The sequence below is a fragment of the Enhydra lutris genome, unplaced genomic scaffold (genome assembly GCF_002288905.1).
Source record: "Enhydra lutris kenyoni isolate GAN:26980312 unplaced genomic scaffold, ASM228890v2 scaffoldscaffold10, whole genome shotgun sequence".
Lineage (NCBI taxonomy): Eukaryota > Metazoa > Chordata > Mammalia > Carnivora > Mustelidae > Enhydra > Enhydra lutris.
In genome coordinates, this window is record NW_019154094.1 from 8,713,020 (window position 1) to 8,731,870 (window position 18,851).

General features: G+C 56.7%; 1 protein-coding gene across 1 annotated transcript; it reads right to left on the minus strand.

The window, feature by feature from the left end:
* Window positions 1-9,731: 9,731 nt before the first annotated feature.
* LOC111144142 (cytokine inducible SH2 containing protein) lies at window positions 9,732-15,276 on the minus strand. The gene is made up of 3 exons (XM_022498300.1): window positions 15,148-15,276; window positions 11,508-11,728; window positions 9,732-11,293 (listed from the first exon to the last, which is right to left on the minus strand). The coding sequence occupies exons 1-3, from the start codon at window positions 15,165-15,167 to the stop codon at window positions 10,761-10,763; spliced, it is 774 nt and encodes a 257-aa protein (XP_022354008.1). The 5' UTR covers window positions 15,168-15,276; the 3' UTR covers window positions 9,732-10,760.
* Between the last annotated feature and the right edge of the window lie 3,575 nt (window positions 15,277-18,851).

The following is an 18,851-nucleotide window of genomic DNA, read 5'->3' on the forward strand; positions in this document are numbered from 1 at the left end:
GAACAGCAAATGTGACAGAACAAATACATAATACTTTATGAACTCGGCATGTCTTTATTTTTTTACTCATCTAACACCGCTGAACACCTGAACATGAGCAATAATCGTGAAACTCAATCATCTTTTTTTTTTTTTTTTAAGATTTGTTTATTAGAGAGAGAGAGAGAGAGAGTGAGTGAGAGAGCACAGCATGGGGAGGAGCAGAATGAAAGGGAGAAGCAGGCTCCCCGCTGAGCAGGGAGCCCGATGTGGACACGATCCCAAGACTCTGAGATCATGATCCGAGCTGTAGGCTGACGCTTAACTGCCTGAGCCACCCAGGTGCCTCTCAGTGATCTTTGGTATCTGAATTTCTGATATTTCTATGTGACTTCCAGACACAGAAAAACTACAGATTTACAGATTTTGTATTGTTATGAAAGTTTCTCTGTTGAATAGGATAGAACATATTTTATTAGCAGTTCATAGCTTGATTTATGATGTTTAAATGTTTAGATTCTGGGGGCGCCTCGGTGGCTTGGTCCGTGAAGTGGTTGCCTTCGGCTCACATCATAGTATCAGGGTCCTGGGATCGAGCCCCATGTCGGGCTCATGGCTCTCCCTCTCCATCTGCTGCTGCTCCTGCTCTCTCTCTTTGTTTCTCTATGTCTCTATGCTCTCTCTCTTTGTTTCTCTGTATCTCTCTGTCTCTTCTCTTGATAGAGAAATCACAAGTAGGCAGAGAGGGAGGCAGAGGGATTGGGGAAGCAGGCTCCCAGCCGAGCAGAAAGCCCGATGTGGGGCTCCATCCCAGGAACCGGAGACCCTGACCTGAGCCGAAGGCAGAGGCTTAACCCACTGAGCCACCCAGGTGCCCCTCGAATAAATAAAATCTTAAAAAAATATATTTAGATTCCGTGATGTGGGCCTCCATGTGTCCTTTTGCCCAGAGCACTAGGAGCCTCAGGCCTGTGCTCCAGTGGGAAAAGCAGACATGTCTACGGGTACTTCTTGCCGCAATGAGGGCCAGTGAAAATGCACTGCTGGGGCTTCTGTTAAGGGGAGTGGGGGTGGGGTGGAAGGGTAGGACTAGGGAGGAAACCCCAAGGAGAAAGGAAATCACCAGATCTACACATTTAGTCCTTACCATGATAGAGGTAAATGAGGGCGGCTCAGAGACGATCATGACTGGCTCAAGTCACGCAGGTCACCAGACTCTGAAACCAGGAGCAGCAAGTCACTCATACCCGCCTGCGAACCCAGTAGGTCCCAGCCAGCAGCTCTTCCCACTCCGGGTGGGTGGGCTCCAGGTCCAGGTCTCCCATGGTAGGTTCTTCCCAGCCAGATTGACCTGGGGGCAGGTGCCAGGGCCTCTGGCTGGTGGAGTGCTCTGCTCTCCACCAACTGTGACCCTCCCCCAACGGCAGCCCTCACTCCACTGCCATTGGCTTCTGGCTTCGGGTAGCCTCAGAGAACCGGCATTCCCAAGTGCACAGGCACAGTGAGGAACTGGGTCCCTAGGCTGCCGCGCCACCCTTCTGCAGGGGTCAAAGGACCTCTCCGTCACAGCCCTGTCTCACAGCCCCACCCAGGCACTGAAACTCAGGACTTCTCAATCCCCTGACTGGTCTTGGAGGATGGGTTGGAGGCCCCCTTGTCTGTGATGCATTGGGGGTGGTGGTAGCAGGCTTGGGGCTGTGCTTGGTGAGAGGTAAAGAGTGACCTGAGGGCACCGGGGGAGAGGCAAGTCCCTGCCCCCTGTCCAGCCTTGCCTAGGGAGGGTTCTCCATTCTTCCGAAGGCAAACATGTCCTGAGTGGTTAGACGGATGCTCCAAGGCCACACAGCCAGAGACGGTGGCCCTTACTTACCCACTGTGCTGATCCTGACCTGCCCTCAATACCCCCTTACCAGACTTCCAGGCTTTTGCTCTGACGGTGCTGACCCTGGGACCCCATATTGGGAACACTGAGCCACACCAGCAAAGTGTAGCTGGACCCCAACCCTGTCCCAGACCCGGGTCATCGCCCCCAGGGCCTTCCTGGGGGCCTTGTAGCATCTCCTTTTTTTTTTTTTTTTATTATCTAGGCAGGGAAAGGGAGGCTCCAGCCAGCTGGGTGTGTGCTGAAGGCGCACCACTAGGCATTGGGCTAGGACTACTCTATGCCGTCCGAAGCTAAAGCTGAGACCCGTACCCCAACTGTGGGACAGGGATCTGAGGGCAAGGCCATGAAGGAAAGACTGCCTGTTGGAGTGTCAGGAGTCCTGACCAGAGGCTGTCTGTCCATCAGGAAGGGGACCTCTGTGAGCCAGATTTGGCATCGCCGACCCCATCTTGCTCTCCTTAGTCCTTCCCAACCTGGCTGTGCACCCCACCTTCACCAGTGTGCCCACACCCGCATGCTGCCCCGTGCCCCAGACACACACGCACCCCCCTTTCCCTACTGTTTCTGGTTGTCCACTCTGTACCTATTGCTGGGCTGGATGCTGGGTGCCACAGAGGCCATGCCAGAACCGGGCCTCTCCTGGGGCCCAGCAGACTTAATGCTGAGATCGTGGAGTCTCAGGAGGCACCTGCAGTTGGGTAGGGCTTCCTGGAGGCAAGGACCCAAGCTGAGGCCTCTGCACCCCCCCCCCCTTCCTCGAGGTCACCGCCTGTCCTCTGAGCCTCTCTCCCTGGAGGGGCCAGCAGGTTCCAGGAAGCGTCCCCTCGCCCCGCAGTGCCAGCGCCGATTCCAAGAACTGCAGCTCCTGGCAGCAGTTCGCTTGCTTGGGATCCTTTCCTAGAACACGGGCCTCGCCCCGCCCAGGCTGCTGGAGCCTCATTGGGCAGCCGGTGGAGGTAGTGCAGGAGGGGGGGGCACCCTGGGAGGAGCCTCTGTAGGAACCAGACACTGGGAGGGGGGCCAGGCTCTCAGCCCGGAGGGGATGGAGGCCAGGAGGTCAGTGAGTGTGAAGGCGCTTTGACCCCTGTTCCATGGCGGGGGAAGGGGGGAGTGAGGGGGGCAAGTCCAGTGCGTTCAGCTCAGAGCCTCCCTGCACAGCCAGGAGGCGCGTTCCTTGGGCCCGGAAATTTGTCTGGCTCCTCAATCCTTCCTTCCATCTCCCTCTGTCCCCCACCAGCTCGGCACCCCGGGGTGCCATCCTCTTGGCGAAACACACGGGCCTTACTCTGGCCTCAGAGCAGGCCTTCGTCAGTAACTTCCAGAGGGCCAGGTTGGGGGATGGGAGTGGCAGGTTCTGAGCAAGGAGAGGGGACTGGGACAGTCAGGTGCGGGGCTCCTGGAAGGAGGTGACATCTCTGTTATTTATCCTGTTATAATTTCACCTAGCCTGGTTGGGACAGAGGAAGCCACCTCAGCCCGTACCTCGGCAAGTCAGGTCAGGGAGATGGAGGTCTGGGGATGACAGGCTCAGATTCATGGGCAGGGACAGGGCCCAACTTCCCTCAAGGTCACCGGGCCTCTGCTCTGGGGCGGGTCCCCCACCCCCACCACCTGGGAGCTGGCTGCGAGCCTACCCGCCCGCCTGGGACCTGCCAGATCACGTTGAGCAACCAGTTCCTGAGAAGCGTTGAAGGCTGTTTGGTTTAAAATTAACTCCCCCGCTCCTCCCTCCCCTGTCTGTGGGCCTCTTCTGAGTTCTTGGAAGAGGCGCTCTGCTCTTTCTTCCTGGGAAGAGGCCGCAGCTGCTCTGATTCTAGTGAAAACACCTCACCCTGGGTGGGCGTGGGAGGGGGGGGTTGCCCGCACCCCGCCTTCTCTGCCCTCTGAAAGGCCCAGGGATCCTCCTGGAGCCTGGCATGCCCTGGTTCGCCCACTGAGACCCAGAGGAGAAAGGGAGTGATTGTCAAGGTGCTGACAGGGGTGCTCGTGACCCCAAGGCCCACAGCCCCCGATTAGGGACCCGCTGGCCCTGAGCGAAGCAGTAAAGGGCTAGAGAGACCCAGCCTGGGCACCTCTGGGGTAGGGAGATAACATATGCTGGCAGCAGACCCAGGACTTTGGGGTGCCTGGATGGCTCAGTTGGTTAAGTGTCTGCCTTTGGCTCAGGTCATGATCCCAGGGTCCTGGGATCGAGCCCCAAAGGGAGCCTGCGTCTCCCTTTCCCTCTGTCCATCTCCCCACTCATGCTCCCGCTCCCCTCTCAGAAATAAATGAAATCTTAAAAAAACAACCCAGGACTATGACTTCTTTGAGACACATATGGCTCAGAGAGATAAAGCAATTTGCACAGGGTCACCAAGCTTTGCTGGCCAGGCTGACAACGATGACCTTGGCAATGACACCCAGGGGCAGCCCCCACAGGCACTCACCTCAGGGCCAGAGTGCTCTCTGTGAGGAGGCCCTTGTCTCTTACCTACACTCCTCTAACTGCCCTGGGAACCCACCTTCTTTTCAATAGACCTTTGTCTTCTAGTGTCTCCTTAGGCTCCATGTCTCTGGGCTTTGGGGAAAAGGTTTCCTGAAAACCTGCTCTGCTAATAGCTCCTCCTGCTATGGCCATCTACCCGAAAGAGCTGAGAAAAACAAAGGAATGTTAGCCAAGTGGAAAGGTCAACACACACACACACACACACACACACACACACACACACACACACACACAGGCTCACAGTGATGTTCAGAGGTGGGACTGGTGGGGGTAGGGAACTGTGAAGTGCTCTTTGGGAGGAGGCTGAGGGCCTTTCCAGAACAAAGTTTTGGCCCAATCCAGACTACGAGGAAAAATTCTCATCTCTGATGGAGGAGCCCAGCGATGCCTAGGAAGAGCCCGGTCTGGTTCACTGATGCTGTGTGAAGGGAGAGTCCTCGGAATAGGGCTCTGCCTGGAGGGCATTTGCTGGGCACTGGCCCCCTTCAGCGAAACCATCCCAATGTGGGTCTCACTAGTGGGGACTGTGGTGGAACAGTCCTAGAGAACTGCCTGGAGGAGTCGCGGCAGTCCCAAGTTCCATCAGAGACCACCAGTTCCAGTGCTCTCGGCTTTAACTGCTTCAGCCAGGCCAGCGCCATGGAAGCAACTATCTTTTCATTAAGCATAAAGATTTGGCCACACCAAAAAGGCTCCTCCTGCTCTGGGCCCACCTCCTCTCCTCTGGCTCATAGGTGAGCATCGTGCCACTTACTCCACATTACCCCAAAGCCAGACCCAGCCATTCTCCAGCCACCTGGGGGCACGGCACTATTATTTTTGTTAGACAGATGGGGACACTAAGGCTCTGGGAAGAAGAGTCCAGGTCTGGACACGGGGAATCTGGGGAGCTATGAACTACAATCTTCAAGTTGCTGGCCAGTAGGCAGCTGACTCCAGTTCAAGAGTTCTAAGGGGAGGGAGACAAGCCCTGGCATGATCGGAGCCCTGGACTCTAACCCCACTTTCTCTCAGTGACTATGCACAAGCTACTTTGCTTCTCTAGGTTTCAGGCTTGCATTTTCGAAATGGGGTAGACGAGAGGCACCTGCCCAGCTCATCTCCATCCCCTGTGGCTCACCTCCGAGGGCACAGACTACTGAGGCCCGGGAGAGGAACAGGCCTCGTGGGAGACTACCCCCTGGGTCTGGGGAAAGGGTAGAAGATGGCCTAACTGTTACTGTGAGAGAAGCTGCTAGAAGGTAGGGCTGGCCGCACCTCTACCCCCACCCATGCACAGACCAGAACAAAGGGTCTGTTCGCCAGGACCAGAACCCAAGTCACTGGCAACTGATACCTGAGGGTGGAGGGCTGGACACAGAGGGCAGACCTAATGGGGGCAGGGCCTGCTTATAGCTCCAGCCCAGCTCCCCTGCAGCCCCCACAGGGACCTGGGCAGCCATCGACATCTGCCCAGACAAAAAAGGACGAAAACGGGGGCTGGGGAACAGTTACAATGGCAGCCACAGCAGCTCCCTTCAGCATCACCTCACAAATCCTCTAGTGCTCCCCGTGTCCTCTCTGAGGCAGGCGCGGTCACTTGCCTCACTCCACAGCCAGGAATTTTCTCGGGGTCAGTGAGGTTGAGGGAGACTCCCCAGAGCCAAGAACCAAGTTCATGGCACACAATCCAAACAGGGGTGGCGGTGGTTGGGGGGCGGTGTTGGGATAAAGCCAGGGAGTGGGGTCCTGTTGGCCAGGATTAAACCTCTTCTCCTTGAGTCTCGGATGTGGGAGGCTCAGCCTGCTGCCCAGGGGTGACCACTGCCATGCGCTCTCGGGCAGTGGGTCGCACAGCCTCCCAAAGCTGGGGAGCAAGACCCACACTGTGCAGTTGGGGCAGCGAGGGCTCACTCACCACGAGAGGTTGTTGAGTTTCTGGCAAAGCCTGAACCTGCTTTATTTTTATAAAACTTGTCTAGCAGGTTGGTGTGAAGGGACTGCCCAGGCCTGCACAGGCTTCATGTCTCCTGAGGAAGACGGCTTTTGTGAAGTCTCCAGAAGCCTCCTGCTTTCTTGATCAGGACTTATTTCAAGGGCCCGCCCCTGCCTGTCCCTGTGGGTTGCTGTGCACGCTGGGAGCATTCCCGTCTGAGAGCGCGAGCTGCCCAGGTCTGTCCCCAGCCTGATCCAGACTTGTGTTCTGCCTGGGCCCAGCGAGATTTGCTCAGCTGGCCGATTAAAAGCTGAGCCCGGGTATAGGGGCACTGATGATCGGGGGGTGTTAGCTTGGTGATCATGGGAGGAGCATTCCAGCAAGACCTCACTGACGAGAGAAATCTGGTTGGCCTGGTGTTATCTCTGTCCCAAAGTCATTCCAAAAAGCTATTGTGAGTCTAGGGAGAGATACCACATGGGATCATTCTCCCCATGGACTGGTAGAGTCTTCCAGGGCCCAGCCTCCAGCCCCTGGGCCTGCTGCCTCCTCCAGGAAGTGCCCCTGACCCCCACCCCCTTTTCTGTGTCCCCTCTGCACCCTGTGGGTGCCAAGGCTCTAGCGTGCCAGCTCTGGAGAGGCAGAGCAGAACAGTGGTTATACCAACAAGGTCTCGAGAAGGATCTGAAGCCTGACTCTGACCCTCGCAAGACATGTGTCCCTGAAAAACCCCACCTCCACTCTCTGAGTCTTACCTCTTCGGCTGTAAATGGCGACAACCTCTGCTGGTACTCGAGGCCGCAGGGAGAACTCCTGGGGCACAGACTCTGCCCAGGGTCCCCAGGTTGCCCTCCTTGCCTCCTCCCGCTCCCCACTGCCACCTCCCCTGCCATGACCTACACCCCTCAACCTCCTCTCCCGCTTCCTGTCCCCATCTGGCTGATGGGCTCACTCCTGAGAAATGACATGACGTCATAGCATTTCCCTGCTAAACCCGAAGGAGGCCCTCTGCCACCCCAGGATGTAATTCACAGGCTCCCTCCGCTCCAGGGCAGCCATTCTGGACTTCTTGCTCCTGATCACAGCAGGTTTGTTTCTGGGCCCTGGCACTGGCGGCTCCTTCTCCCTAGATGTCCTTTGCCTACGTTGTCTGCATAGCCAGCTCCTGCTCAAGTGTCCAGGCTCTGAGTCCCTGGAGCTCCCCCGATCCCCAATCTGTAGCAGGGTCCCCACACCCAAAGCCAGTCTCTGCCCTGCTCCCCTGTCTTGCCTTCTTTACACTCTTCAAACTTGTCCCCAGTGCCCACTTGTTTATTGTCTCTCACTCACCAGCCCAGGAGTCCCACAATGATGGGACTTGTTCCCTGCTATGTCCCCAGGGCCCAGATGGAGTCTGGCCTAGCAGGTCTTAAGCCCCAGCGGGACTTAACCGACGGCTCCTTCACTTGTCCCCAGCTGGTGCTGGCAGGGCATGGCCCCTTTTCTAGCCCAGTGTCCCCCAGCAGTGACTACACCCATGAGACGATTTTTAGCCTCTGTTAGGCTGGGTCTCTGACTTGGGTTTGGGCCCGATGACATGCCTTCTATCGTCTCTCCTCTAGGCAGGCATCACTCCCTCCCCTGATAGGGAAACATGAAAAGACTGAGGCAGAAAAATAGCGGGTGAATGAAGTAGCTGGCAACCCTCCACCACCAGGAGCTGGAGCCTGGCTTGTACTGAGGCGAAGGGGGATGGACAGGACCCTGTTGACCAGACCGTCTGACCCAGATGCCTTAGCACATAAGGACACAGGAGGATAACACCAGTATCTAAGATCAACTTGCCTGAAGGCTGCCAACCCCAGCTGCCCATTCTTGCTGGCTCATGTAGCAGCCCCCGGAGCAGGGGGTCATTACCCTTGAGGTAAGCTCCGCTCTGTGCCTCACCTACCAGCCAGGGCCTTGCCCCCTCTGGGCCTCAGTTTTCTCATCTGTGGAGTATGGGTCTATTCAGACCTATTCCCACAGTGCAAAGGCCTCGTCCATTGCCAGCACCTGGCGGGTCCCCTGAGCCACCTCCACTGCTGCAGACAATGTGGAGTCTGTGGGCCTCCTCCTGCTATAGCAGCTTTCTGTCCAGACCATGACGTGAAGCGGGAAACACCCTGCTTTTGACCCCTCTTTGTCCACTACTCATCCATTGGGTGACTCAGACCTGGGGGTGGGGCAGACGGAGGAGTCACAAAGGGGCTGAGATCCAGGCTGGAGCAATGAAGAACAGCAGACATCCCTCGCAGGGTCACGGTGACCTGGAGGAGGCGTGCTGTTGGGCCCTGCTGCCAACAACAGAGAGGGTGCCAGGCTGGGCACCGGGGCCCGGGCACTAGTCCCAGGGAAGTCGACCTTCACTCACCTCTTATTCACTCCTGTCCAGTATCAGCTCTATTCTTTGCTAGAACCATCTCCATGCCCACACGTTTCTGTGCCTCCATAGTTCTGGCTTTTAGCCCTTCCTGCTTCCTCCTTGCCATGAGTATAGCACTCCTGATACCCTTCCGCTCTCAATCTGCCAGCATTTGTCTCTTCTAATCATCTAAGTCCCAAGAAAACAGGAAGGTTAGAACGATTTCTAAAATGAGGGTCAGGAGGCTATAAATGAGTTTCAGAGCAGCTTTCCTATGAGTTGTTCAAGTGGAAGTGCGGAAAATTTCAGGACACAGTGGAATTTCAGGTGCAGAAGCCTTAGAAAGTCAGGCCATTGGGTGATGGAGAGTGTTTTCATTTTAACTGCTCTTCCATCTACTTCTGGGTTATAGGGCCCTGAGAGGAGAGGGGTGCCTCTAACCCCAACTAACCTGCGTCAAAGCCCTTCCAGGTCCCACCTCAGGCCAGATCCTGCTGGCTTATTGGCCACTATCCCCAGCTCCACTGTTCTGCCACACTGCACAGAATGACCCTTCCCCATGCCTCCTTGTGGTCCGGGAATAGGAGCTTCCCAGTCACGACCTGGTGCTTCTGCACTCCCTGTACCTCCTCCCTGAAATGACTGGCTCTGACTTTGCTGTTGGCCTCATCTCTGAAGACACAGCCCCTAGGAGTGGGTGCCCCCGTAGCACCCATCCCCCAGCATCTCCACGTTCGGTCTTTAATTGACATCTCTTTACACCTCTCAGTTCTGGTGCCCTTCTGCCACTGCCCCCCGCTGGCAGTGGCCTGGTCAGTGACCCTGCAGGCAGTCCAGCTGGCCTTCACCTCCTGCTTCCCATCCTCCAAGGGAAACAACAAGTAGTGAGAGAGGAAGGCCGCTCCCTGTTCTCCTCTACCCTTTAGGGGGTTCCCTAGCAGGACTGCTTAGCTACACAAGGTTGGTGGGCCCCAGCTGATCCAGATGTAAAGTGGCAGATAATAATATCATCAAAGGGGACAAACTGTATAAGAACCCAAAGAGGACCCATGCAGGGCTCCTTAAATGAAAAGTACAATTTTATTGTCAATACAGAAAAATCAGTAGAAGAAAAAAGACTACCAAACTGGGTTCTGCTTGTTATAATAATTATTTGATAAAGTCTTATCAGATATGTATGCCTTTCTCTCTCACGTGCAGGTGCCTTCCCAGGCAGGAAGTGGGCCCAGCAGACCCGGGGCGACCCGTGCGCTCCTGCAGGCCCGTGGCCCAGCCAGACCAGCTCTGTGCAGGTAGGGCTCTGCCCTGCAGGGGTGGGGAGAGGTGGGCTCTGCTGGGCACTGACGCCCAGGCTCCTCTTTTCTTGTCCATTTATCTACCCTTCCAAAGCAGAGCTGGGGGCAGAAGAGTGGGGGACACATTCACAGGTGGGTGGGTCAGCGCCAGGATATCCAGAACTGCCTTGGGTCCAGCAACAGGTCTCAGGGTGGGGCTCTCCACAAGGAAGAACCAGAGAAGCTGGGGCAGAGCTGGGGTCTCGAGAGCACTTGGGGCTCAGGGCAGAGATGTGGGGTTGGGTCAGCTTGAGACCAACCCAAAGAGAATAAATAAATAAATACTGTATAACTTGGCAGTCCCCCAGCCTGGCCTATTCCCCCACCGGGGGGACCGTCACCGCCAGCCTCAGTTCCTCTAGCCACCATCTGCACTGAGACAGGTGGCTGGAAGGAGGGGGCCCACCCTACCCCTGTGGACTGAGAAACCAGGGCCGGCAAAGTCTACATAGTTCAGGAGGCCATAGCAGGCAAGTGGGGGCCTGGGCCCAGCCCACAGGATGAGACAGGTCCTGCCTGTCTCCCTCTCTTCTGACCCATGGCTCACCCCAGCCACATGGGGGTTGGGGGGGTGGCTGACTTCTAGGTTGTGGGACGCTTTTCCAGACATCCCCCACCCCTGTAGCCTCGCTCCTGCTGACTCTTCCTGGTCCAGCTGGTCAGGTGCACGCAGACACCGGGTGACCTGAGGAGGGATGACGGGAGCCCAAGTCCAGCTGGGGCTGGCGTCCCCTCCAGGGTATGGCCGGATGAGGCCCGGCAGCCACACTGGCAGGTCAGAGCTGGAAGGGGTACTGCCGGAGGTAGTCGGCCATGCGCCGGGGCAGCGGCAGGCAGTCCACGTCAGCCACCAGGCGGTTGATGACGAGGCGGCACAGGTGCTGCAGGCTGCGGGCGCTGCTTCGGAGCACAAATGGCTGTACCAGCTTCAGGTGCACGGCCGTGACTGTGGGCACGGGCAGCGCCGGGTCGCCGGGCACATCCTCCTTCGGGGTAGGCAGGGCCGGGGTGGGCGCAGGGTCAGGGCTGTCGCTCCGGGGGTCGGCGGCACAGGAGGCCACATAGTGCTGCACCAGGCTGACCACGTCGGGGAAGGCCAGGATGCGTGGCCTGGACAGGCAGTTGGAGTCCAGGCGGAAGCTGGAGTCGGCGTACTCGATGCGCACATTGGTGGGGCCTCGGGTGGTTTTGACCGACAGGGTGAAGAGGTAGCTGGGGTGGGTGCTGTCGCGGACGAGGAATGTGCCTTCTGGCATCTTCTGCAGGTGTTGCCGGGCCTCGCTGGCCGTAATGGAACCCCAGTACCAGCCTAGGCAAGTGGAGAGGGGGCAGAGAGCCTGGTCAGTGGGGCATTCAGCTGGGGGCGCAAAGCAGGGGAGGACTCCACCTCCCCCTTTATGCTTCCATGGGGAGCACCGCACCTTCCCCATCAGACTCTCCAGGGCAGGGAGACTCAACAGATAGAGCTAAGCTTTCCCCACTGGACTTCCCAGAACAAGGCCTGCTTCTCTCCTCGAACTCACCAGATTCCCGGAGGTAAGAGAAGGTCTTGGCTATGCACAGCAGGTCCTCCTCTGGGTCCAGCACCTTGGGCTCACTCTCCGGCTGGGCTGGGGTCTCCTCTGCCACTTCCTCCAGAAAGGACCCGGCAGGCAAAGGCTGCATAGCTGGTTCGGGCAGCTCCAGGGACTGGGCCCACAGGGGCCGCTGCCCGATCCGCTCCACAGCCAGCAAAGAACAAGGCCTAGAAAAGAGGGGATGGGCAGTGAGTGGAGGCCCTGTGCTCACCCTGCTTCCAGAGATCCCCTGAACCTGGGGCCGGCTACATGACTTCTGGCCCGTCCATCTCGGTTCCCTGCCCTGCCCACTCATGGGCTCAATGATGTCAGCACACCACCTCCCAGCTGTCACCACAAAAGCCTCCTTGATGGCTTCCCCCACATGGAGATTCACTTTTGAAAGAGCCTCCTCTGCCTTCTTGCATTTATTGAACAGTAATTGCACTCTCTATTGTGCACCAACCCAAAACACAGATCATTCCTTAGAGGCATTTCTAGCTCAGAACAGGAAACTGGTGTCCCCGCCACCAGTAGGATCCAGTGTAAAGAAGCTTCACATTGGTGCCCTGTGGGCTGAGGTGGGCTGATTACATGGCACTGATCCTGCTTGAACCATGGCCGGAACCTTCGTGGAGTGCTCCAGAGGCCCCCAAATTATGGTAGGATGCCTAACAGGAATACCTGTCAGGGGGAACTCGGTCCAAACTGGCCAGGGCTGAGAGGTGGGCACAATCTCCCCAAACAGGTCAGACTCCCATCCCATTTCCTCCTCCTCCCAGCTGAGGGTCTGGGATGGACAATGGCCTCTAAGGGCACTGGTAAGTCCCACCTCCCACAAACATAAGCTCCCGAGAAAGGGCAAGGTAGTCATTCCACGTTCCAGATCCCACCCTGGCAAGCCAGCCCTACTAGGCTTTCTGATCTTATGCAAACCTTGCTGTTCAGCTTCTCCACCCTCTAATGAGGGGTACTCCCAGACTAGATCCTGACGGGTTTGGCTATACCGTGCTCTCTGGTGACAAGAGTTGGGCTGCCGAGCCAGTCGCAATCTGAGCAGTGGCCTTTCTCTAGGGGAAGGCCACCCAGCATGGTTATCCTGGGGCTTCCTGGGAGTAAGGGGCATGGGCCCTGGCTCCCAAGAAGAGACTGCTGGTCCTTCCTCACTCCTCATGAAATACATCCTCAGGCCTCAGTTCTGGGTCTGGTCCCCTGCTGGGCCTCAGGACACCAAGATAACAAAACCATGGGCTTTGCCTTCAAGGAGAACTTATAACCCGAAGTCATAAAAGCAAAGGGTGTCATGGGGGAGTCAAGGTCTGCCTGTTCCTGAGCTGAATCTGTCAGGCCAAAGGAGGGAGCGGAGGGAAGGTGCTCCATCCAGGCAGAGATGACAGCATGGGTAAGTGCCCGGAATTTCTTATGAGGCGGGAAGAGGTGTCAGACAGAAGCCTTGGCAGGGCGCGGACAGAGGAGCCAGATCTCACAGTGTAGGTTATCGCTGAGCGTTAGAAGATTTTTTTTCAGTATTTTATTTATTTGACAGAGATCACAAGTAGGCAGAGAGACAGGCAGAGAGAGAGGAAGCAGGCTCCCCGCTGAGCAGAGAGCCCGATGCGGGGCTCGATCCCAGGACCCTGAGACCATGACCTGAGCCTAAGGCAGAGGCTTAACCCACTGAGCCACCCAGGCGCCCCACGTTAGAAGATTTTAACAAATCGGGAGAAGGGGTCACAAGACCCTGGCCTACCACAGTCTGCATAGTACTTGCCCACACCCACTCTCGGTACCTTACGGGAGCTCTGGAATCCTACTAGGGGAGCCAGAGGCCAAGCTCCAAGGAACCAGCTGGAGGCCTGCCTGCTGGGTCCCCCAGCTCAGCTCAGGCTAGCCACTCAGGCCAGAACCTCCAGTGGTGGCCCTGTCCTGACAGCTTAGCAGGGCACTTGTGGGTGTGGGCACCTCTAGGGTCAACATGGTTTCTGAGTGTGTGAACAGCCCTATTGGTCTCCTGGTGAATGACAAGCACCCGGTGAGTGACTGTATCTGAGGAGGGGTGTGTCCACAGCTGTCATCGCCATGGCGGGGGCGACAGCAGGTGTGCTCTAGGTGTGGGCGGCCTGTACGTGTGTTTGCCTGTTGCAGAGCCCAGCCTGTGAGTCCTGAATGGGGACACATGCCAGTGGAGCATACTCAGCCCTGAGGGTGGGCGCCTCCAACAAAGCCAGCAGCCCAAACCTACCTGGGGAGGGCACCAGATGGGCTGTGGCTGTGGCTGTATATGTGGAGGTCTTAAAAATCTTGCTCCCTGGGGCGTCTGGGTGGCTCAGTCATTAAGAGTCTGCCTTCAGCTCAGGTCATGATCCCAGGATCCCAGGGATCCCACATCGGGTTCCCTGCTCAGTGAGAAGCCTGCTTCTCCCTCTCCCACTCCCCCTGCTTGTGTTCCCTCTCTTGCTGTTTCTCTGTGTCAAATAAATAAAATCTTAAAAAAAAAAAAATCTTGCTCCCTGACACCAAACACTGGCCCTGTGGAGAATGTGGAACCCCAGAATTGGGGGAGGGGTCCTGAGAACAAGGGTGTGGGGCTGTTCGGGAGTCCCAAAATTCAGAGGAGGGAGATGCGGGAGACCATCAGGGAGAAGTATATAGTAGCATAGTCTTCCTAGCTCCTCCTGCTTCCCTCCTTGGAAACAGGACTGCTCAGGGCAACGGGCACTTCAGCCTTGCCCCACCTTCCACCCTTCTTCACTTGGTACTATGCCAATTCTGATAACAACAGCCATTGGGCCACCCCGTGCTCCCTGGGTGTGGACACTCAGTCATCTCTCCTTTCTCTCTCCCTGGAGCTTTCTGAGTTCCTGTCACATCAGTCCGGAGAGCATCAGACCTATCGGTTGAAGGGGATGCTAAGGCGTAAGGAAGAATGTTCAGCTAAGGCCAAGACTCTTCTTACCAGCCCCCACCCCACCCCAGTCTTTGGGGGAAAGTTGGAGAAGGGAGGCAGGAGCCAAGTGCTCACAATGGGATCCCAGACTGGGTTGAGAGGAGGGGTGACGCAATTGTGGGGGTACCACAGTTAAATCAGGCCAAACTCAGGCTCTTCCAAGTGCTGCTGGCCAGCAGGTGCCAACCTGGGGGGAGCCATGGATCTCAGGCTGGCTTCCCAAGAAAAGCCTAGTCGCTAGCCCATGGCAGAAGGGTGGATGATGGGACAGAGCGGGGCAGGGGCTAACCCAAGGTCACCGGTAGGCCCTGCGGCCTGCAGGCTAGGGTAGAGAGCTCTGGGCCCAGAAGAGGGTCTGGGCAGGTGAGCTACGTCTTAGAGGACACGCTTCGCCGGCGTTCAACGGCTCCAGCCAGAACCCAGGGTTAGGCTACCCTGTGTTCCTCCCGTCGTCAGCCGACCCCCAGTTTCACTACCCCCAGTGCGAGCAGAGGTAGTTGCGGTGTTGTCACCGCTCCCTGTCGTCACCCCGAGAGCTCCTTCCGCACTCGGTCATCTCCGGCCCGTCCAGCCCTCTTACTGGCCGGCAGCGAGCACGAGGCGGTACTATCCCGAAAGCCCAGCGCAGAGGCCGGGCCGGGGGCGGCTAGCCGCACTTACCCCTGAACGCAGAGGACCATGTCCCGGCAGCGGCAGCGGCAGCTCCGGAGCTGGGGCTCCGCCGGACGGCGGCGGCTGGAGCGAGCCAGTGGGCGCAGGGCTCCCTCGCAGGAGAGGCTCCCTCGGCGCACAGGCGGCTGGCTGGGACTGAACGGCGACGGCGCGGGCTGGCCGGGAGGGCGCGGGGGGCGGGCCGGGAGGGCGGGGCGGGGCGAGCCGCCTAATCTTTTGTCCTCTGTGTCCCAACCCTTCCCGGAAGCGACGTCTTCCTAGAACAGCCGGCTGTGCTGCGGGGCGGGGGAGGGGTGTGGGCGGGGGCGCCTGCTCCCCAGGGCGGTGCTGAGGGCCGCTAAAGGAAACACCTTTGACAGATTTCCAAGAACTTTCCAGGAAAATGGGGCGGGGTCACGCTCGCCGACCAATCGCAGCTCAGGAGGCGGAGCCGAGTGCCCGGGGCGGGGCAATTGCAGCTTTGGGATAGGAGGCTGAGGATTCAGCCGGGTTGAACGTGACCTAGAGAACAGCAGGGGAAGACCCGGTTGGAGAAAGCCAGGGAAGAGCAGGGATTTTACCCACCCGAGCGCAGATTACTTTGGGCATTCCGCTTCCTTGGAGACAGGCCCCTTTATCGCTCTGTAGAACTGGTGGCTGCGCAAGGGCAGGGTCACGGGCCTGTCCACCCAGCTAGTGGCTCCCCCAAAGCTCTCTGTCTGGTAAGCAAGCGCCCCCTGTGGGCCGCATTTGGATACCCGGACTCTGTGTGGGGTGGTGAAGTCGGTGGCTTGGGGCGGGATTTGGAGAAGGACGTGGAAGGAGGGGAGGGGTGCAGAGGGGGGCCTCAGATCCGAACAGGTCCACGGGGGTCAAGGATCTGCCACAGCTAAAAGGATCCAGGCGAGAATGTTTTCTCTGAAAGAGTTGGGGAAGAAGGCACATCCCAATCTTGGGATGGGGGTAGGTGTGGCGACCTCATTATCCACTTGATGGCTGGGACACTGAGAGACCCCAGCATGGAGCACCTTGTAGGGTGCAGTCTCTTCAGCAGAAACTGTTACCGCCCCATTACTGTGAAGACAAAAGGGCCTCACAGCTGCCAAGCGACAGAACCAAGATTTGAACCTGGGTCCCTGTGGGGCCAAATCCCAAGCTCTCTACCCCAGGACTACCTCTTCCCTCTAACTGTGACTACTTCACTGAACATTTCATATGTGCCATGTATGATCTGTGATTTCCAGCTTCATTTCCTTGTCTAACCACTACACATTGTGTCCTCTTTACAGGTGATGAGATGCGGGTACAGAGAAGTGAAAATGTCCCCCAGATCTCACAGCCGGCAAATGATGAGTTGGTGCTTGGAGCACAGTAACATTCCACCGCACCTCCCCCCACTCCCCGCCGCCGCCGGGTTCCTTGATCTGACAGCTCCTAGGCATCCTTTAGGATCCAGCTTTAAGGTCCACAGTGAAGCTTCCCTGCCCCCAGGCCAGTCAAATGTCAGAGCACATTGGGTGTCCCATTGAAAGCTCCCTTAAGGGATTTCAGCAGTGATGCAGTTTTGTGTGTTAAACTAAAAGGCCCCAAGGGCCTCCAGTCACCGTCAGTGAATGTGACAGAGTATTGCGCCTCACCTGTGTGAGTGGTCTATGATGTGCCCCTGTTCTGCCCCAGGTGTTGTGGGTCCCTCTGGCCTTCTCATTATCACCTCTCCCGCTCTGGCTGCTCCCTACCCACCCCTGGTCTGACTGCTGGGCCCATGATGCCACCCAGTGGCAATTCCTCTCATGCTTTCACTCGACAAATTTCCTTATTCTCTCCCGGGTAAGCCCTGCCTGCACTCCAGGGATTGGCTTTTGCTGCAGGGTCTCCCAGCTCCTCCCCACTAGGAACAGTCACAAGATGGGTCAGTTACAGTAATACACAGCAGTGCCTTCCTCAAAGTCTGGCTCATTTGGTCTCTTTAGTCTCATCACTTGTAGCCATTCCTCTCCCGGAAGAATAGTCTACACGTGTGTGTGTGTGTGTATGTGTCAGGGATATATTCAGTCCTCTACACCATTCTTCCCTGGACACACACACACACACACACACTCACTCACTCACTGGACCCTTTCATCACTGTAAACTATTCCAAAGTCCTCAGCCCTTGGCCCCTTGGACATACAGCTATCACAGAGGGCTGTGTGGCAAAGTCTGACACCATGAACCTACCCCTACTCTGGCCCAGCTATCCCAAACAGTGAATTCTCCCATCAGTGTGCTGGCAAATGAGCAGCTAGGGGAAACCACGTATTCTGAGTCTCTTGTGTTGAGTGAATAGTTGAAAACATCTATGATGGACCTACGTGGGCACTGTGTGTCCTTGAGTAAACATTGGCACTGGTGGTGGAGACTGCAAAGGGGCAAGCATTGCCATTGCTTACTTTTTACATTTCCCTATGTCTTGAATTTATTATAACAAGCAAGTTTTACTTATGCAATTAAAATCTGAATTAAAAAGAGATCAGTTTAAAAATACAATGATGGGGCACCTGGGTGGCTCCATTGGTTAAGCATCAGTCTTCAGCTCAGGTCATGATCCCAGGGTCCTGAGATCAAGCCCCGCATTGGGCTCTATGCTCATTGGGGAATCTGCATCTCCCTCTACTCCTCCCCTGCTGCTCATGATCTCTCTCTGTCTCACGCTCTCTCTCTCAAAAAGTAAATAAATCTTTAAAAAAAATACAATTATAAAATGTTTAGAACAATTGTTATCTGATCCTATTTTTAGAAAATAAGCTAGCAACCACAGCATACACTGAGATAATTTGGCTGGGATAAGGAGCCAGCTCCCACCCTCAGCTGCCTGGCACTCTGCTTGTGAGTGGGATCCCGCTTGTCCAGAATGAACTCTTGCTCAGCTTTGGTTTCATCTGGCCCAAACCAGGTCACCTCCAGAGGGAGGATCCTTCTCCAGTCTCCAAGCTATGGAAGCTTCCAGATCACAGGGCTTCCTTCACGTCTCTGAGATCTTGGATCAGATTCTCAGGTGGGGTTCTGTGACTGAGGTTCTGGGTCCAGCCGGGCGTAAATGTCTGTGTGCGTGTGCATGCCCGTGTTGTGCACATGTGCAAATCTGTGCTTGTGCATATGCGTGCATCTGTGAACACATGTGAGAGCGTATTTGTACAAGTGAATGTGGGAAGGGGGCAGGGAGGCACAGGAAAGGAGGGCATCATTTGAGGGTGAGAGCTGGGCCCTGGAGTTCTTTGGGGGTTGGGATGGAGACCCTGCCATGAGTGCTGCTGACCTCAGACAGGTTGCTTGATCTCTCCCGGCATGTCTGTCTGGTAGGTTATGTGGGGTGGGTACAGCACTGCCTCCTCTGGTCCCAGTGAGGTCACAGAGTGTCCAGATAGTACCCCCATTCAGTGTCTGGTCCAAAAGAGGGGTTCAGTCAGTTGAGGCCATCATCAGGGTCTCTGCTTCACCAAACCCTGCCAGCTTGAAGGTTGTCTCAAGGAGACAGAACAGAGCCCCAGGCCTTTCCCCTGGCTCAAGACCTACGCACAGCAAGTACCAGTTCTCTGGGATCTAATGCTCTGAAGAGCCTTGGATCTGCAGCCCAGGAATCCACGTGCATCCACGTGTGTGCATGAGCGAGCGTGCGTGCGTGTGTGTGTGTGTGTGTGTGTTGCTGTACAGGGAGGTGGGCGGGAGCTCAATTT